General features: G+C 33.6%; 1 protein-coding gene across 8 annotated transcripts in view; it reads right to left on the bottom strand.

Annotated features, from left to right (window-relative positions):
• The window catches only part of AKT3 (AKT serine/threonine kinase 3), a 363,328-nt gene that overhangs the window by 70,254 nt on the left and 273,428 nt on the right, over positions 1 to 19,646 (bottom strand). For all 8 annotated transcript variants that reach the window (XR_009052722.1, XM_057728155.1, XM_057728156.1 and 5 more), the window contains 2 exons: positions 12,258 to 12,386; positions 449 to 663 (listed from right to left, as the gene is read on the bottom strand). Coding sequence is in view for 7 of the 8 variants with exons in the window: in XM_057728155.1 (XP_057584138.1) it covers positions 449 to 663; positions 12,258 to 12,386 (344 nt within the window). In the remaining variant the exon portion in view is untranslated. The remainder of the gene's footprint in view (positions 1 to 448; positions 664 to 12,257; positions 12,387 to 19,646) is intronic.

Here is a 19,646-nt window from a genome sequence, read left to right as displayed (position 1 = left end):
TCTCAGCCATGCATGGAAAAGAATTATCTTCAAGGAAACAAAAAAAGTAGTTAGATATATTAACATAGATTAGTGTGGGAGGAGAGACAGTTCTATCCTTTTTATAATATAAATCAGCAGAAATATAAAGCCCAGAGACTGAAAGGAAAAAAGGGATCCTCCTATCTCCACAATAGCAAGCACCATGGCAATTAAGAAATTATTTGTTCATAAAGCTCTCAAAATCCTTATTTGGTAAAATCTGTATAAAATTTCCAAGTTAGGAAAGAGTTGAGGAAATTTTTTTAATGTTCTATATTATGCAGTTAAAAATAAGTCAGTGTCTCAGTGGGAAGATGTCTACACCAAATACATTGCTTCTTGGAGTTAGTTATATTTGAATTAATTTCCATATCACAATTTCTAACCACATTCATCAGTAACTCAGTGAGTGTTATTTGTGGCTTACCGTTTATTTGGATCCTTTATCAAGAGCCCTGAAAGCAATGATTTTGCATCTGAAGAGAGTGTTCGAGGAAATTTAATGTCTTCCATTAGAATTAGTTCAAAAAGTTTCTCATGATCCTGGTTGTAGAAAGGTAACCTCCCGCACATCATTTCATACATGACAACCCCAAGGCCCCACCAATCCACGGCTCGGCCATAGTCATTATCTTCTAACACCTAAAAGTGAAACCAGTGAAGGATTAATTTTTACACATTAACTTTTAAAGCATTATTATCAAACATAAGATTTTTACATAAAAGTGAATCATAACTTTCAAAACCTAGGTAGGTTATTCTGAGATCTTGACATTTAAACTATGAAGCATCCTACAAAAGATATAAATCATGCCAAATATGTGAAATGTTCAATATATATATATGCAAATGATTGGGTACAAAAAAAGGTACTGCAACAGGTTCTAAATAAATGAATATATGAGTGCCCTAAGGATTAAATGGAAACTATTTGCATATTTACACATTTTCATTTAGGCCTACTTAATTTTTCATTCTAGTTCTACCAAAGTGGACTTTAAGTAACAACTTAGAGCTAAACTGTGCTGATTATAGAGAACATAATGTGTGTAACACATTCTTGCACTGCGAAGAACTAACTAATACAAATCAAACATTGAAAGACAGAAGTAAACAAATGCAACGTACTAGAGAAGAGTCCAGGGCATGACAACCATGAAAATAAATATGAAAACTTTTGGAGGCCCATACATGTTTAAATGCTTTCAGGAAATATTTAGGCAACAGAGTAAATACAAAGATTTATTGTTTGGGTTGTAATAAACTTTAGTAGCCACAGTTTTAGTACCTCACAACAATTTCTAGTAAACACAAACAATAAAAATCATGGACTCAATAGCTGTGTGGTATATGCTCTTAAATTTATTTCCCAAAACACATTACATGCAAAATACATTTAGTAAGAAACAATATGCAAGCATCAGTTAGCCTACGTTAGAGCAACCTGTTCAAATTGAAACATGACTTGCCATTTGTCCCAGGAAAAATTTGATTTACCTTTCTACCAGATAGGTTCTTTATCCAATGGAATTTTCCTTATCTATTTGGATCATTCAATATTTTATTTTAGGATACTATATTTGAATAATCTTAAAGCTTACTTTACCTGATCCTCTTAGTTTTGGGATAAACAGATCAAGAAAACCATACACATGAAATTAATCAATCAAAAAATATCTTATAATTGATTACATTAGAGAGAATTTGATATGGAACAAAGTAGTACTCATGTTCTAAACTTTGTTAGTTTGAATTTAGTAAATACATTGTTGAAGATTACTCCTATGTGACATTTACTTAAAATTTAACCAACAATTTCATAGAAATGCATGTGATATTTTTGACAGTTATACTATGATTACTATAAATACTATGAAAGGCACTTTGGTAGACAGGGTATTTAAAGATGGAGAACATAATTTTAAGAAAAAAAACTATGTTACCCAAGGATCTATTTAGTGGTGTTTTTAAATGCTACGAAAAGATTTTTTCCTTCCAGTTTTACCAACAAATAACTGACATGCAGCTCAATGACTGATATACAGCACTGTATAAGTTTACGGTGTACAGCATAATGACTGAACTTATATATATCATGAAATGATTATTACAATAACTTGAATGAACATCTACCATCTTATAAACAGAATTAAAGAATTAGAAAAAAATTATTTTTCCTTGTTATGAGAACTCTTGGGATTTACTCTCAAGAACTTTCATACTTAACATACAGCGTATTAATCATATTTATCATGTTGTACATCACATTCCTAGTATTAATTCAACTGTATCATTGTTTTGTGGCTAAAGACAACTAGGAACTGCACTGGCAATATACAAACAGAAGTCCAGTTTCTATGTTTTTCCAAAAATCTTTTGTAAATAACAAACTAAGCAAGATGCTTTTGGGGAAAACAATAAATTCTAGTTTCCATCTTTAGAGAAAAATATTTTAAATTTCTGTTTGTTTGAAATGAGGTATGTGAGAACATATAGAAAACAAAAAACAACTTAAAGAAGTAGAAGGAATTCTACTTGTGTACTTAAAGGAAATGCTGTAGATATAATTTTTAAATACCAGTGACTTTTGAATCTATCCCACATCCAATTCGTAGAATGTACTGTTTGTAGGCCTTTATCTAATAGACGCAGAATTTTACCTAATAACAAAAATTTCTAAATCTAAGTAACGTTTTACCGCATTCCTACAACACCAACAAAACAAGTGGCACACACAATAAAGAGCCAAGTGTGGTTTTTAACCTCTTTTTTTCATAAAACCATAAAAAGCATAAAAGCTGGATTAACTGCCTCCCGAACCCACATTTCACCAGCCGGGTTCTCATCCCCAGCTGGCAAAACTGGCAATCCTTTATTTTTGTTTAAATACCTGGTTTGCAGCCAGAAGGGAAAGTGAGTACATAAAAAAAGGGTTTTATTTTTGAAGAGAAATAAGCAACTGAAAAATAAAACTGCATTGTAAAAAAATCTGTTTGATAAAATAAAATATATTTTATTTAGCTTTGCAAAATGAACACTGATTCTCAAGATACGTGGTTTTGCTTTTGAACGAGCTTTAATTGAAATATACATACATAACGCTACAATTAGAACTGTTTGCTGTATTACTTTGTACTGAACAAATTTGATGTAATGTATTATCTTACTGACATGTAAAACTTAGGCAATGCTGAGGAGAAAATACCCTAACAACTCGGCCAGGCCTCTTTATCTAAGAGTCTTTGCTATCAATTAAAAAGAAAGATTTCTATTCAACTCCTACCTCAAGACAGCTGGAAGATGAAATACACAAGAAATAAAAATAAAAGTGATCATAATATTCTACATGAGGATATATAATATAAAACATGTTCCCACTGTTCATACAACATCCTTTCTCTCTCCTTATATCTAAATTATTTCAAAATATAATACTTGGAAATAATGTAGAAGTTTCAGAGTGAAATTTAAATCCACAACCTAGTAATACATAAAATCTACACTCTTTAACCTAAGAAACTTTCCCCTGGCAAACAGGCTAATTTACTTCTTGGTTATCATGAGGGCTGACCCAGAGAGCAGGATGATTGGTGATGCAGAGGTGCAACAATGGTTAAGTCACATTTCACCTCCATTACAGCACTTATGTCATATAATCTGGATATAAATGCAGATCAAAACCTGCTCCTAAAGGAATAATCCACTGAAAGACTTATCTTGAAGAATTAAAGACAGTATCTCTTTTCCATGAAATCAATGTCATTAATGTTTAAACTAAAATCAAGTTTATACCTATTGTCCTCTGTAACCATAGATGTAGCTTCACTTTTTAAGCATATTTAACCCAAATGCCCAAACAGAGATAAAGAACAAGCAGGGATTTGGAACACTAAAAGAATGTAAACGTTAAAAAAAGATGAGCGGTCACATCAGTAAACACCCCAACGGAGCACAAGCTCTAGGAAACAAGGCTTAGTTTCAATTTTTCCACTAGGTGCCAGAGATTGCTTCGTTTTCTGACATAATAAAATCTAAGATTCAAGGAAGTCACAGCAGGTTATCAATTGCTAGTAAATGTTCTGGTAATACTTGATTAATATTTGGTAACATTTGTTGTAGACACTTCCACTTATCAAAAACCAGCTGAGTTTAAAAAAGCACCATGAACAGTTCTCGAATGGTTACTACTTTCAAAGAATGACGTTAAATAATAAATTACATATTTTTAAATGATACCATCAATTAAAGTTCGCAATGTAAATATTTATTTGGCTACTACGTACTTTCAAAAAGCATGTTCATTTCAATATTCTTTTACCAGTTAAGATTTGCTGGGAGGCTGAAGGAACACCTTCCTCAGCATGTTCGCCAGGCCACGCAATGCACTCGAGGCGAGCAGTTATGAGGAGGCTATGCGTGCCCTGGAGTGGCTTCCTGCTCAATCAATAATCCTGACAGAACAGATGGGGGAAAAAATTAAACATCTAAACAAACTGTCTGTACACCTATGTTGTGAAAGTAAACTGCGAACTTGGATGAACCAATTTACCACTAATTCAAAAAAATTTTTTCTGCTAACCTTACATTTCAGGTAATTTATATGTGTGTTTTATATATAATCACACATTAATATACTTTATAAATTACAGAAATCCTTTAATATTCCTAACATCACAAGAATGTGCTAAAAAAAATGACCTACAAATCTTCTGATTCTAAAATGTACTGCAGCTTCAGAACTATATATTTCATAAGAATTATGAATTCCATGGTTTATTGGTATTTTCTTCATAAATATATACTTTATATCCAATTTTCAACTGCTCTAATGATTCTAAAGAGACTGCAACTGTAAGTACCATTCATTCTGAATTAAGATGCTATAAGCTTTATGCCTACCTCCTAGCATGCACACACAAGTACTTGCATGCAGCTAACATCGTACTTTCAAAAGCATTCTCTGGCTAGAACAAGCAACATTCTTGATAAAGAGAAAAGCTAAATGGATACGATACCGATGATTAAATCATACTTACACAAATCTTCCCAGAGATTTCTATACTTCCTTTCCATCCTGAAGCAACAGACATTATGGGATTCTAAGAAAATGGGTCTTTATAACCAAAGTAAAAATGGGCATTGTAAAACACTATAGGTAATCACTAGTGTTTCCAGTTAGGGTTAGTTTTGTGTATATTCTTATGTTTCAGAGAATTTAAAATTAAACTTTGCGCTTAAAGTAGAATCATTCCAAAGTACTGAATGCAAATATTCTGACTGTTAAAACCAAAAGATTATATAACACTGAAAACAACTTCAGGTGAAAAATACCTACTACAAGAACTGACAGAACTCTACGGAGAAGTAAAAGCTGTTACTTATAAATGTTGAGAGACATTAACATTGAACTAAAAATACCATTTTCATTCATATTTAAACAATATCTAATCTGGGGACAAAACAGGAATTTTTTTTGACTGAAGTTTTTTTTTTTTTTTTATTGAAATACAGTTGATTTACAAAGTTGTGTTAGTTTCAGGTATATAGCAAAATGGGATGGTTTTTAATATTATCCAGAAACAGTATAAATAGCCAACTCATGACAGAAGTTCTTAAATATAAATTCTAAGTATAAAGCAGACAACTTCTGTCTGAACTAATCACTGTGCTCATTTACTTAATTTTCCACTTAATACTGGCGATGAAACCTTTTTAGAACCAGCAGGAAGATGAAGGTTTTCAAAAATACCTCAAGAGGACAAATGTTACATGAATCATTAACAATTAAATAAAATATTAGGGATGTATACAGTTTTGAGGAAGATTAATTTCTACAAAAAGCTTATAAGTTTTAAGGTTTAGTTTCACAATCTGTTAGAATCAGTAGAATTTTGTCCAAGGGTAAGCAAAATGTAACTATGTGTGCTGTTTTTTGTCTACAGATTAAATGTACAAACATACATAACTTTGACCTCATTCATTTATTTTAAGGTCCTCTAAAGATAATATTGATAAACCCCATAAAACAATATCTTTTTCATTTATTCTTTGTTGTATTTAAAATAAATAAATAAAATTCCATTTAGTCCACTAATTTTAGAGTTTGGTTCTAACTACTTCCCCCACGTACACTACACTCCATGCTACCAGCTACCTTCACCTTTAAGTTATATGATTCTCTCAACCCATTCTGAAAAAGTTAATGTATACTTATGGCCTTTCATTTACATAGAATTTAATTTCCATTTGTGCTACTATCTGCATAGAATCGCAATGACTTTAAGCAAATCTTTGTATCAAAATAGTTATCAAAATATTCTCATCTATTTCAGATATTGTCAAAATACATATTATAAAAGATATTAACGCTAGTAGGCTTCAAAAGAAAAATGAATAAAATGATACCAAGTGAATGTTTTCCAAAAATGAGGTTCTGAAAACTAGGAATACATCAAAAAATCCATTTTCAGCCACTGAAAAACATAGTATTTTACACATATGAAATAAAATAATATACACTTTTTTCTGAATAGCAACCACAACTAGATACTATGTATTTTCCAACAATCAAGTCCTTTTTTGCAATCTTTTTGTTAGTTCTAACTTGATTATCAAATAATTTTTATTTTTACACTATTACAGAAGTGTATTTCTCTAGGTTTCCAAAACCACCTTATTCAACCTTCCCCATCTGTCACCATCTGCTTCTTTTTAGCATGTACTTTTTGTGTGATCACATAAGCATGTGAAAAATAACTAACATTCAGATGATTATCTGCTGGTACATTTGAGGACTGGGCATAATAAAAGTGAACTGCCAAAACGTACTTAACACTTTTAATTTTGTTGGGTCTTGCATGTAAGCTACATTTGATTTTCAAACTGTTTTACAGTTGGAAAGTTGATCAGGTACTGCTAACTCAAGAGCAAAGCTGAGACTCTAAATAATTAGCACTGCATAAAAGGATGGTTTGGATTCAGTGAGAGCCAAATCAAATAATAAAATTTAACAGTAAGATTTTATATGTGATTTCTAATTTCTTTATAATTTCTAGGCATGAAAATATGGTAGAGATTATGAAAACAAAATCCTCTCAAAATATCTTATAGTCCATAATATATGGCAGGTCAAATTTATTTCCTCCTAATATAAGAAAGAGTAAAAACACTTTAAAACTATATATGCTAATGCATTTTTAGAGATGTAGCACACTAAACGTATAGCCTATATGCCTTATAGGAGTGTATCTCTGCAACCTCTTTTAAAAAAGACACAATTTTTCCCCCTTAATAAGGGTCTATAATTCTTCACTGAAAGAAGAGAATAAATACTTTTAGAAATATCCTTTTTTTCAACAAATGGCATTTTTTATACTATAAAACTTTTCTTTTCCTGGTGGTCTTTGCCACAAGAAGAAACTTAAGTTCATTTAAAAACTTAAGTTTATTTAAAAATCTGCAATGAGTATGAGGTATAGGACAGTGAATATTTCAGTTTTGAACTGATTTCTAACAGTCTTTTTTAAGTATCTTTTAAATACCCTTCAACCATCTTTAAATAGCAAAGCATTCCTATCAGATTAAAACCGTTTAGGGAATTCCCTGGTGGTCCAGTGGTTAGGACTGCGTGCCTCCACTGCACAGGGAACAAGTTCAATCCCTGGTGGGGGAACTAAGATCCTGCATGTCATGCAGTGTGGCCAAAAAAACTGAAAAACAAAAACACACAAACAAAACAAAAAACAGTTTAAAAGGTAAAGGATGGCCACAAAGTTCTCTTCATAGTGAGCAAACAAGTCTTCTATAAGAAGAGGAGAAGGGAAAATATTGACAATGAGCCCTTCAAAAGAGAGGCAGTACTCAGGCACATATTCCAGGTCTGATAAACAGCTACTATTTATAAACTATCAAGAAAAGTCTGGCATTAATAATGGTAGGTACTAGAAATTTCAAGGTTCAAAGAAAGTGAAAGATATCATCTGCAGTAAAGGGAAGATGCTAGTTTCGACTCTTGTTAATCCCTCTCTGAATCTGACCATGGAAATCTGATCACATATTGCCCTGCTCTTAGTTCAAAAGTGATTTTCCCTTGTCCATGAAATCAAATCTAAACTCTTTTGCATTCTGATCCCGATCTATGTGTCCAGCCTCCTCTCAGTCTGCTCCCTCTTTACTGCCACCAAGACCCTCCCACCACCTTTCCTTTTCCTTTCACCGTGCTGTGCATAACTCTAGTAAAGCAATTATTTTCTTGCACAGTAATGATTATTTTCCCTATCCCATCACCTCAGTAAATATAGCAAGCTACTTGAGGACAAAAAACATTTCTTACGATCTCTGTATTTCCACACCTAGCAGAATGCACGATACCTAATAAATATTCAATACATATTTCTTTAATGAACGAATGAGTGTTCTTCAGTGAAATGGTTCATATCAGAGACCAGAAAAAAGGACTTCAATTCTTGTTTTTAAAAGTAAGAGTATAACACAAAATTACCCTGATTTAACAAAATGCAGTGTCTGACACAAATACATAAAATATAAAAATGAAAATTGCATGAGAAGTTTGTTGTTTCGAGATTTGTCATCCTCAAAATAGTAACCACAATGATCACTCTCCCCTGTAAAAATAAGGTGTCAAGATTTTAATTACGAATCAACATCTATCAGCCATGGGGTATATGAACTGCTTTTAAAGACTAGACTTCTGCAATATTTTTTTAAAAGGTATACAGAAAGGTTTTCTTACTTGTCTTTAAAAAGAAATTGATAATTCCTTATGAATTGTAAACTTTCTATTTTGAAACAATTGGACTCTTCTTGCAATAAATTCTTGGTTTTGTTCTTCAATTGATGACATTTGCATATAAAACAATATCTTTGTTTCTTAGGACATCATCTGCTTCTGAAATGAGATGTATTTATCTTCTACGGAAATAATTTCTGCTAATTGTGACACAACTAATTTTGTTATTCTAAATATGGGATATCATCACCCATGGCAAATGTATAGCAAAGGCAATTGGAACTCCAGAGAAACAAAGATTTTGTTTTTCATGACGTTCACAAAAACAATCCTATTCTAGAAAATGTGATCTTGTATTTAAATAAACAAGAAACATTTCTAAACTTTTACCTAATTCAGCTACAAAAATGGAAATTAAACTCCAGATTTTATAATAGAAAAAAATGTTATTTTTGGCAGCCCTCAATAAAATAGTATTTGGAAATTTAATGTGAAAAATACTGCTAATACTTCAAATTACTAGCATTTATTTACAATAACTCAACATTCTTGAAATGTAAATTTAATCTCTAACTGAAAAGAACTGTTGTAATAATAAACTGGCATTAGTTACTATATGTATAAGGAATGCTAGCATCATTCTGATGTATTCCAACTTCCTAATTCTTTTGATTACCTTTTCCTGTTGAGCATTTACAAAGCATCTGTTTTAAAAATGACAATCATTTACATCTATAAGCAGCCTTAAAACAGTGACTTTTTTGGGCCACGATGTATGCAATTAAAAAAGTAAAGTAGGCTTTATAACTTGAACCTAGTTAGAATGCTGATTCTATCTCTACCACCTCCTAGCTGTGTACAGTAAGTTCCCTAGATACTAACAAGTTCCATTCTGAGAGCGTGTTCATAAATCCAATTTGTTTGTAAGTCCAACAGAGTTAGCCTAGGTACCCAACTAACACAATTGGCTATATAGTGCTGTACTGTAATAGGTTTATAATACTTTTCACACAAATAATACATAAAAAATAAACACAAAAAATAAAGAAAACATTTTTAATCTTACAGTACTTTGAAAAGTACAGTAGTACAGTACAATAGCTGGCATACAGGGGCTGGCATCGAGTGAATAGGCAAGAACAGTTACTCACTGGAGGAGATAGAGGAGGTGGGAGATGGTAGAGCTAAAGGATCGTCAGCAACAAGAGACGGAGGGCAAGCTGCAATCTCACTCATGTCTGACGTTGATGGAACGCATGTTCACATCTTTGAAAGTTTGCATCTTGAAAGTTCGTATGTAGGGGACTTACTGTACAGATTACATTGAAAAAAATTCTGATCCTCAGTTCCCTCACCTTTAATAAAACAGGTTTGCTATCAAAAAAGGTTATTCCAAATATGCAATGTATATATATAGCATGGGGCACATAATACATGTTCAATAAATAGTTATCTTCATCCAGCAAAGATTAATGCCTCCCTATTTGGCTCTAGCCACAGTAACCTTGTTGGAGTTTGAGGGAAGAACTGAACTTGTTCTGCCTCACAGTTTTTATACTAGCTGCCCTCTGTGTTTGGAAAGCTCTTCCCCTCTATTTTTACAATAGGGTGCCTTTTAGCAGGTCTCTGGTTAAACATCACTTTCCCTGAACACCGTATGTGTAGAAGACTATATTTTCCAAAAAACAGCTGCAGCAGTATCTCCCATCTCACATGCTCTTTTACAATGGAGAGGTGGGGTCTATGTCAGTACCCCTTAAATATATATAGGCTTAGAAATGCTAAACCAGTAAGCATATGACAGAAATGATGTGCAATTCCTGAAACAAAGCCATAAGAGGGGATTCACAGAGAAATGTTCATAGCAGCATCATTAGCCAAAAACTGGAAGCAACCCAAATGTCCATCAGCTGCTGAATGGATAAACAAAATGTGTTATATTCATACAATAGAATACTATTTGGCCATAAAAAGGAATGAAGTACCAATAACATGCTGAAGCATGGATGAATCTTGAAAACATACTAAGTAAAGGAAGCCAGACACAAGAGGCCACATATTGTATGATTCCATTTATATGAAATGTCCAGAACAGGCACATCTAGAGAGACAGAAAGTAGATTAGTAGTTGTCCGGGAGGAGAGGAAGTAGGCGAGGAGCTAATGAGTATGGGGTGTCTTCGTTGGAGTGATGAAAATATTCTAGAATTAGACAGTGGTGATGGCTGCACAACTTTGAACATACTAAAAATCACTACTGTGTACTTTAAAAGGCTGAATTTTATGGTTAATGTGATAATAAAATTTTTAAAAATATACTATAAAGAGAAATTTTATGAAATTTTCAAAAAATAAAACATTTCTTCATGGTTTGCTAGGTTAAAAAAAATGGAAGCAGTTCCCTAAGACATTCACTTTTAGAACCCACAGCCAAAATAGTCTGGCTACCCTGAAAGCTACCAGGTTATGAGGAAGCCAGGCCACATGGAGAAGCTGAGGCTTTTGAGAGCCCTGTAAGGTACCAGTTGACAGCCAGCATCAACTGTCAGACACGTAAAGGGGGAGAGCTTCCAGATTCCAGCCTCCAGCCACAGAGACACCCCTTGCCATTCCCCATGTACCATGGAGCAGTCATTCCTGCTGTTCTGACTCAGAACCCTCCATCACATAAAATGGTTAGGTTTTGCAGTGGTCTATAATGAGAACATTACCTAACACGGCCACCACACCACCATCTCCCTTTATCTAGCTTCTTTTCCTTCATGACACATATTCACTGCATGACACTATGTTATATATATTTATTTTTATTCTGTCTCCCTCCACCAGAAGTGAGTTCCCTGAGAGCAGGGTCCTTTGTGTCTTATTCCTATAACCACACCACTCAGAAAAATACTCAGTACATAGTAGATGAATAATATATATTTGTTGAATAAACAAATCAATGAATTATTATGGAATCCTCAGCATGGGGAGGGGACAGGTTGAAGCTTGCTTTGGTTTGGCATGATTTCCAAAATGTAGCTACTGTCATTTCATTAACTTTCCCAGTGAAATACTTTCCAATAATTAAGTACGAAAACCTGCAATGTTACAAACAAAAATTATCACTGTTTCTAAGGAAAATCCAAGATGGTTTATAAAACTGTTCACATTCTTGCTGAAGTCATTCAATTATTGTATTTTAATAAGTGAATCAAAATAGGCATAATCAAGAATAAAACACATATGGCCAAGAAATAAAAGTTGACTTAATCTATTGTAGTTATCAGTATCCTTGTGTTTATAGATTATAAAGTTTAATTTATATATATTTTTACCATAGAACACCATGTTGAACAAATGGGAGCAAAATAGATTTGACTCACGTTGAAATCCCGGTGAAAGTAATAGACTGCTATTCTTTTAAAGGTTAAATGGTTTACTTTGCAAAACATTATGTCAGTGTTTTTTTTTTTTTTTAATCTATGAATGGAAATATAGCCTACCTCTGGTGCCAGATATTCTGGTGTACCACAGAACGTCTTCATAGTGGCTGCATCTGTGATCCCTTCTTTGCAAAGTCCAAAATCTGTAATTTTTATATGACCATCTTTATCCAGCATCAAATTCTCCAACTGTGTAGTAAGAAAGATGACATAATTTGTTCTATAGTCTTCAAAAATACAGCTTTGAAAAATAATTGAATGCTGAGTAAGGTAATTTGGAAAGAGCAGTATTTACAAACCTTGTCGCTTCCTAAACTCATGTGTAAAAAGAAACATATTTTATGAAATTCTTCACAGTAATAAATTGATTTTTAAACCCATGGGAGTAAGAGTCATTGCTGCATAAGTTTGGAGAAGTAAAGCATAATTAACTTTCCAAGCAAACATCAGTCCTCTTTTTCTCCCTTTTAAAATAAACTGTGATCTAAACAATCCCCAAAAGACAAGCATCTTCTTCTAGATACATACAGATGGTTTTCAACACTTTCTCTTGAGTGTCTATTGCTATTATAAAATATTCGCTTACAGAAATGTTTCTTTGGTGGTGGCTGTAAATCAAACCTAAATCTTATTTTGTAAGGTAAGGCAATATCCTCTTTTGCAGTTCTTTGTAATAAAGAAATACCAATCCTTTTAAACATAAAAAGAATATGGAAGTCAAACATTCAACAGTTAATGAAAATATATAGCACAGATATTATAAAGTTGCAATCTCTTTGAACCCATTAATACAAAAAGAACAATCTTAAAGATGTAATCAAACAGTAAGATCATTTGCCTCAAGTGAAAATTATGAAATGCAAGGGGGAAAAGAGTTTGTGCAAAGCCAATGCAATTAAAAATAGTAACAATAAGTGATCTTTTTTTCCAATTTGAACCTAAAGTTACAATTATCATCATGCAGAGATACATATGAGTTCTTAGTTGTAACCTTATAGGCTTATATATAGATGGGGCCCCTAACCTTGCTCAGTCATGTAGATATAACCTAAGGGAATATACAAGAAATACATTCACACACACACACACACACACACACACATACACACACAAAAATGTGAAAAAAATATATTAGCAGCATGAATGATAATTAACTTATTTAAGGAATAGATCATTATTCTACTCCTTAACATGATGATGTATGAAAGTGCCTCCCCAATATCAAATTCAAAACAGAACTCCATATAAGAACATAAACAGATACCAATCATATAAAATATGATGTTATACTCTGTCATATTACCAGTGTCTTATAAGCCAGAAATTAAATACACTTAACTAACCTGTGTTCAGTGAAGGAAAGCTCAGAGTACACATAAGTCCTTAAGAATAGTACTTAAATGTGCTACCCAACTGAACTCAATGCTCAATACGTGTTTCATGTACTGCATAGACATCAGAGAAGTGAGTCTGTTTTTGACTTGTCTACAGAGAGCTGAATGAACCCTAAACACATTGCTAAACATTTCAAAAATGAAAGTTCTCTTATTTTACCTAAATTCAGGTAGACTGTATCTTCCTCATGATTCTCTACTAACTGGAAGCCAAAAATCAAACCCAATTTGCAAAAATGGCAGTAAGTCCTAAAACCAATCAGAAATGTCAAGAAAGAATCTCTACTTCTCTTTCTGCCTTGAAAATCCTTCTCTTCTTCATGCTTCTGATTTTCTCCACCTTTTCCTTCTCTCTTCTTCTTCCTGCTCCTATCTTGCCATAACGAGAAAGAGAAGTATACACTGGAGTGCCTGTTGTTTTGTTGAATGAAAATATATATGCTCTGTTTTTAATTTTTAAAAATTATTGTTCTAACATGAATACATTATAATATATAAAAACAAAACGAAATTAAGTTCTTTAAATGCTATAAGATCTTTTATAATACACAAAAACTCATAAAGACTTCAAATAATACATGATATTGAATAAAATGTGTAGTTTAGTGTATATCATGCAAATTCATTTTATATGCTTTATATGCATTGCACAGTGAAACATGATAGTATCGCTAATGCGCTAATTCTCCACTTTTTTTTTTTTTTTTTTTTTTTTTTTTGGCACACAGGCTTAGTTGCTCTGCGGCATGTGGGATCTTCCTGGAGCTGGGATCGAACCCGTGACCTCTGCATTGGTAGGTGGATTCTTAACCACTGCGCCACCTAGGAAGCCCAAATTCTCCACATTTTGATGAGACTATTTTGAAGTGGATGGATACAGAAATATCAAAATATATAAATACTGTTTTAATACCAAGAAGTACATAAATGTTTAAAAATTCCAATTCATACCTAATTCTCTAATCTCACATCTCATCTCCAAGATACCAAGGGCTGAAGGACGAGGAGTGAAATGAGATGCAGGGGTAGGGCTTGAGTGAAGCACAGGAATAGGATGAAAGTGACCAAGAGTTCCAGTTTACCTAGAACTGAGGGGGTTTCCTGGGATGTAGGACTTAAAAGTTCTATAACTGGGGAAGCTCTAGGCAAACCAGGATAGTTGGTCATTCTACTTATTTTATAAATCAGCTTAATTACAATGATACGGTCAGAAATTAGGCCAGCCTATGGGATGGCTGTGAGAGATGGGATAAAGATCACGATAATGGGGACAAGGCAGCACACTGCATAGGCGGAAGCAGAGAGCAATGTGGGTAAGATTATGGAGTCAAGTCAGAGAACTCACATGTAAATTCAAGTTTTACCTCTTATTCACTGTGTAACCTCGTACATGCTATTGATATCTATGTGCCTCAATTTCATCTATAACACAGAGGTAAATAAAACTAACAATCCAATCTGATTGTTTTGAGAATTAAATGAGATACTGAATGTAAAACTTAATCAATAAATATACTGATCATTTCTTAAACATAGAGAGTTTAATGGCTGATTTATAATTTATCAAAATGGTATGTACTCTTCTAGACAAGAGCAAAAGTTCAGAAATGCTTGATGACTTCATTAAAAACACTTTATTAATATGCAACAATTTCTTTGAATAAACAACAAAACAAATGTTTAATCATTTTTGAACCTGTTATTTTACAATAGTGTCCACCTTCTTCCATCAATTACTTTTCCTCTCTCACCATCCTGAAATGTCATTTTGCAAAGCATGAATGGTAAAAACAACTTGTCCATCAGTATGAACAACAGTCAGAAATACATCACATTAAAAAATATGATATCCCCAAATCTAATCTTGTATAAAGATATATTGGGGGTAATAAAATATCTAGTCTGGTTTAAAAAATAAAGAATAATTTTATGCAGATGCATAGCAAAGTTTTCATAAAATGTAAGAGCCATTAGTGTTGTGATTCACAAACGTGAAGGTTGCACACAGTACCTGAAAATCTTTCCAAAGCAGTTCAATGGCTTAGATATATCAAAACCACCTGGAAATCACTTCCTTAGTGCATTTGACACTAACATAAAGAACATTTCATCAAACATTTTTAGGGACCTTTTCAATGGGTAAAGGAGGAATAAAAATATTTACAAATGACCTTTTTTTGGCTCTCTCTCCTAAATCTAATGCTTTCCCCTTCTTTTTTTTAACCATAACAGGAAAAATGCATACTGTAACTGACTCTTCAGGTACTCTCTATTATAAAACTTTATATGCATCTTTTTTTAGCTCCATGTCAGTCTTAGTATCTAGGACTGAGAGCAGGGCATTATGTTTATGCTTAATGGATGCATTCACTGGCAAAAGCGATGCATGAAGTTAAATATTCAAATCTGGATAATCCTTACTATTTGTATCAGAGGGTTGTTTGTTATCTAATAACTCCTAGTTTGAGGAGACAAAAATAATACACATATACATCCTAGAGTTTCCATTTTTTTAACAAGTTGAATTGGACAGGCATTATTTGACAAAGGATCTTGACTTGGTAGATTTTGAAATCTTTTTTCCTCTGTGCTTTGTGAACAAGAAATTATGGCAAGAAAATACTATGCTCCTTTCTGCTCTTGCTGGTACCTAGAATAAAATTAAACTCTTCCTATTAGAAAGTTTAAAAGTTTTTAAGTTTTTAAAAGCTTTCTAATATACAAATCATATAAATCATATATATCCTAACATCTATCTATATACATACATATATATATATATATATATCTTTTAGGTGTCATTTTAATTAAATGGCTGACATTTTGTGATTAGTCAAAGGAATAATAGCAGTTCCTAAGGGCGCTGACAACTATTGTAGCAATACAAAAAACAAGTCCCTTCACTCACTCTTACAACCCCATTTTAGCACAGTTACATTGGTACCAAGACTGCCTCAGGCCCAAGAATACAGTAAGAAATTCCTCCCTTGCACACTGCATATTTAGGTTTATGGGTATCAAAGTGCCAAATGTCACACAGCTGACCTGCAGGAACTTAATGACCATGGAATTAAGACAGTGTGTTGAAATGCTGAAAAGAAAACTTTGAACTTTCCTGAGCTGTAAAAGAATTCACAACATACAATAGTAGAGATCCCACCTAGGTTGGGGTTTAAGAATTACTATGCTTGAGGAACATAGGCCAATAGTACAAGTTAATGTTAGAGGTGGAAGGGGTTCTTAGTAACAGTGGCTTAAAATTTTTATAAAAGTGGGAATCCATAGTGACTGGTTAGAAGTGGGAGTCAGGACTTCCTAGGTGGCACACTGGTTAAGAATCTGCTTGCCAATGCAGGGGACACGGGTTCGATCCCTGCCCCACATGCCACGGAGCAACTAAGCCTGTGCGTCACAACTATTGAGCCTGTGCTCTAGAGCCCGTGAGCCACAGCTATTGAGCCCATGTGCCACAACTACTGAAGCCCACGGCCCTTGAGCCCATTCTCCGCAACAAGAGAAGCCACCACAATGAGAAGCCCATGCACCACAATGAAGAGTAGCCCCCAAGGGCTGCAACTAGAGAAAGCCCACGCACAGCAATGAAGACCCAATGCAGCCAATAAGTAAATAAATAAATAAATTTTTAAAAAAGTGCTGAAGCAACTTCACCTTGGTGAAGAAGAAGGAGGAGGAGGAGGAGGAGGAGGGGGAGGGGAGGGGGAGGGGGGGAGGGGGAGGGGAGGGGAGGGGAGGGGGAGGGGGGTAGGAGGGGGAGGGGGAGGGGGAGGAGGAGGAGGAGAAGAAGAAGAAGAAGAAGAAGGAGAGGATGTGTCTTGAGACTCTGTATTAAAGTAAGCACACTGCTTCATTTAGACTGCTCGTTTATTTAGGAGCTGGGGAAGACTGGGAGGGCTGTGATATAATTAAGACTTTCAAACCATCCCTTTGTGCCATCACTGAGTCTTATAAATTATCTAAATCTATCTGGCAGTTTCTCACATTAACAATGTAAGTGGTTAAATTCCCTGATTAGGCAGCAAGATTAGATTTTCCAGAAGTAGAATACAGTGGCAATTTATGCATTATGTTTTGCCCCTCCTCCTGTCATGAACTGTTGGGAAAAATTAATTCTTAATGAAATTCCAGTATCAGTACCTTTACAAGTGTCCCTAATTCAGCCTATTCTGTCCTTGGATGGCCATGGTCATTGAAAAGAAAGGTTTTATTGAATACTTACAAAAATAAGAGCTAAGCAGAAGTTTTTAGCAAAATTTGTACTACTGATACAGTCTTAGAAGAGATTTCGTCAAAGTTTTATGCTATCATGAAACATCAGTTTTTCCTAAGTAATCACAAAGAATTTGTGTCCTTACTAAAACAAAATTCAATATCATGACATGTATTGATAAATTATGCAAACTTACTTTTTAAAGTACAACAAAGGTTGCGAAAATTTATCTGTTGCTATGAACACAGTTATTAGGAACTCTGAACAGGCAAAATGTCAATTTACACATGAAGTAAGGCTTTGCGTCCAATGATGAATGGGACAGTGGCAAACAGGTACTGATTTTTTGAGAGGTATCTCAATGGATTTGTATTTGAATAAACACAAGGTAATTAGTAAGGAGAAGGCAGAGACAAATCTGAGACAGATCAAAATGGGTACCTAAATCAGTTTTTTATAATGCTGTGTTGAATATATTTTGTATAAATATATTTAAAACATTCCTTTTCTTATCTTTGGCAGCTTTATTCAAATTTTAGATTTACAAAGATCTCCTAGAGTTAATCCACTGCATTCCCCCACCTAAAGTTCATTTCATCCCTAGAAAGGCAGAATGGTGTAATAAAAAGAATACTATTCCTGGAGCTAGGGTTCATGGAATCCAATAAGCTCGACTATGTCACCAACTTAGTCCATTACTTCGAGTAAATCACTTACTAGGCTTCAAGTCTTCAATGACCTCAGCTGTAAACTATGGGTCAGCTCTAAATTTCTACGATTCTACCTAAAGATCTCATTCTATCATGAGCAATATGGATACAAACAAAACTTGTATAAATTTTGAATGTCTGGCTTTTTACATTATCCATTCTTTCTTGGTGTATATTCCATGGATTCTGTCCAATGCTATACATTTACTTGGACCTTTAAGTTAAAGCTGTATTAAAAAATAAATAAATTTAGAGAGCAGAGCCCACTTAATTGTCTAGTAAAGTTAGCAGTCTATTTATATGGTAACTACATGACTGGTATTCATACATAAAGTATTCACACTGCAGCTTAATAAATTTAGTCTCATTTCATCATCAGAAAGGATGGAGCAACAAAACTCATTATATGAACTTCAAGGTACCAATATGTTGATTCATTTAATGAGAAATGATCTATGGAGATACTGACCAAAACCATCCCAATTATATCATTCCTTAATCAATGCTAGCAATCAAGTGAGCATTGTTTTCTTTGTTTCTTTATACTAATAATTCTATCTTCCAGCTTTAAGCATTTTGGATACATTACTAAGTACTTCAAAATTATTCTCATTTCCTTAAATCCAGGAAACCCTCCCCCTTCTCCCTACAAATAGGATTCATAAAATACAAAGTGGGAATGGGGGCGGGGAGTAGATCAGGCAGAGAAGAGCTAACTACTTCTAAGTAAATTTGGAAATGCCATATAACCTATAAGTTTGTCGTACCATATAAGTAAATGCTCTTTAAAAAATCTAGATTCAAGATATGTAAACACTGTAGGATTATTTGGCCATGCAGACATCAGATACGGGGAGGCTGAATTCTGCCACTCTTGGCTATAAAAAGCTGTAGGCTAAATACAATCATACTGTTGACTTATATCCATCTCTGGTCTGTTTTGGCACTCAGCTGATCACCCCTGACATACATATAGTTGCACTGTTCATTTTTCCTAATAACAGAATTTTATAGCTTCTTTAATGAATAATAATGTTAAGAAATAAAAGAAAATAATATAAAAAACTTAAATAATGTTATATAAACATACAAACTATATTTCATTGTCATCATGTAA

Source organism: Hippopotamus amphibius, chromosome 3, assembly GCF_030028045.1.
Source record: "Hippopotamus amphibius kiboko isolate mHipAmp2 chromosome 3, mHipAmp2.hap2, whole genome shotgun sequence".
Lineage (NCBI taxonomy): Eukaryota > Metazoa > Chordata > Mammalia > Artiodactyla > Hippopotamidae > Hippopotamus > Hippopotamus amphibius.
This window is presented reverse-complemented; position numbering and strand designations above follow the sequence as displayed.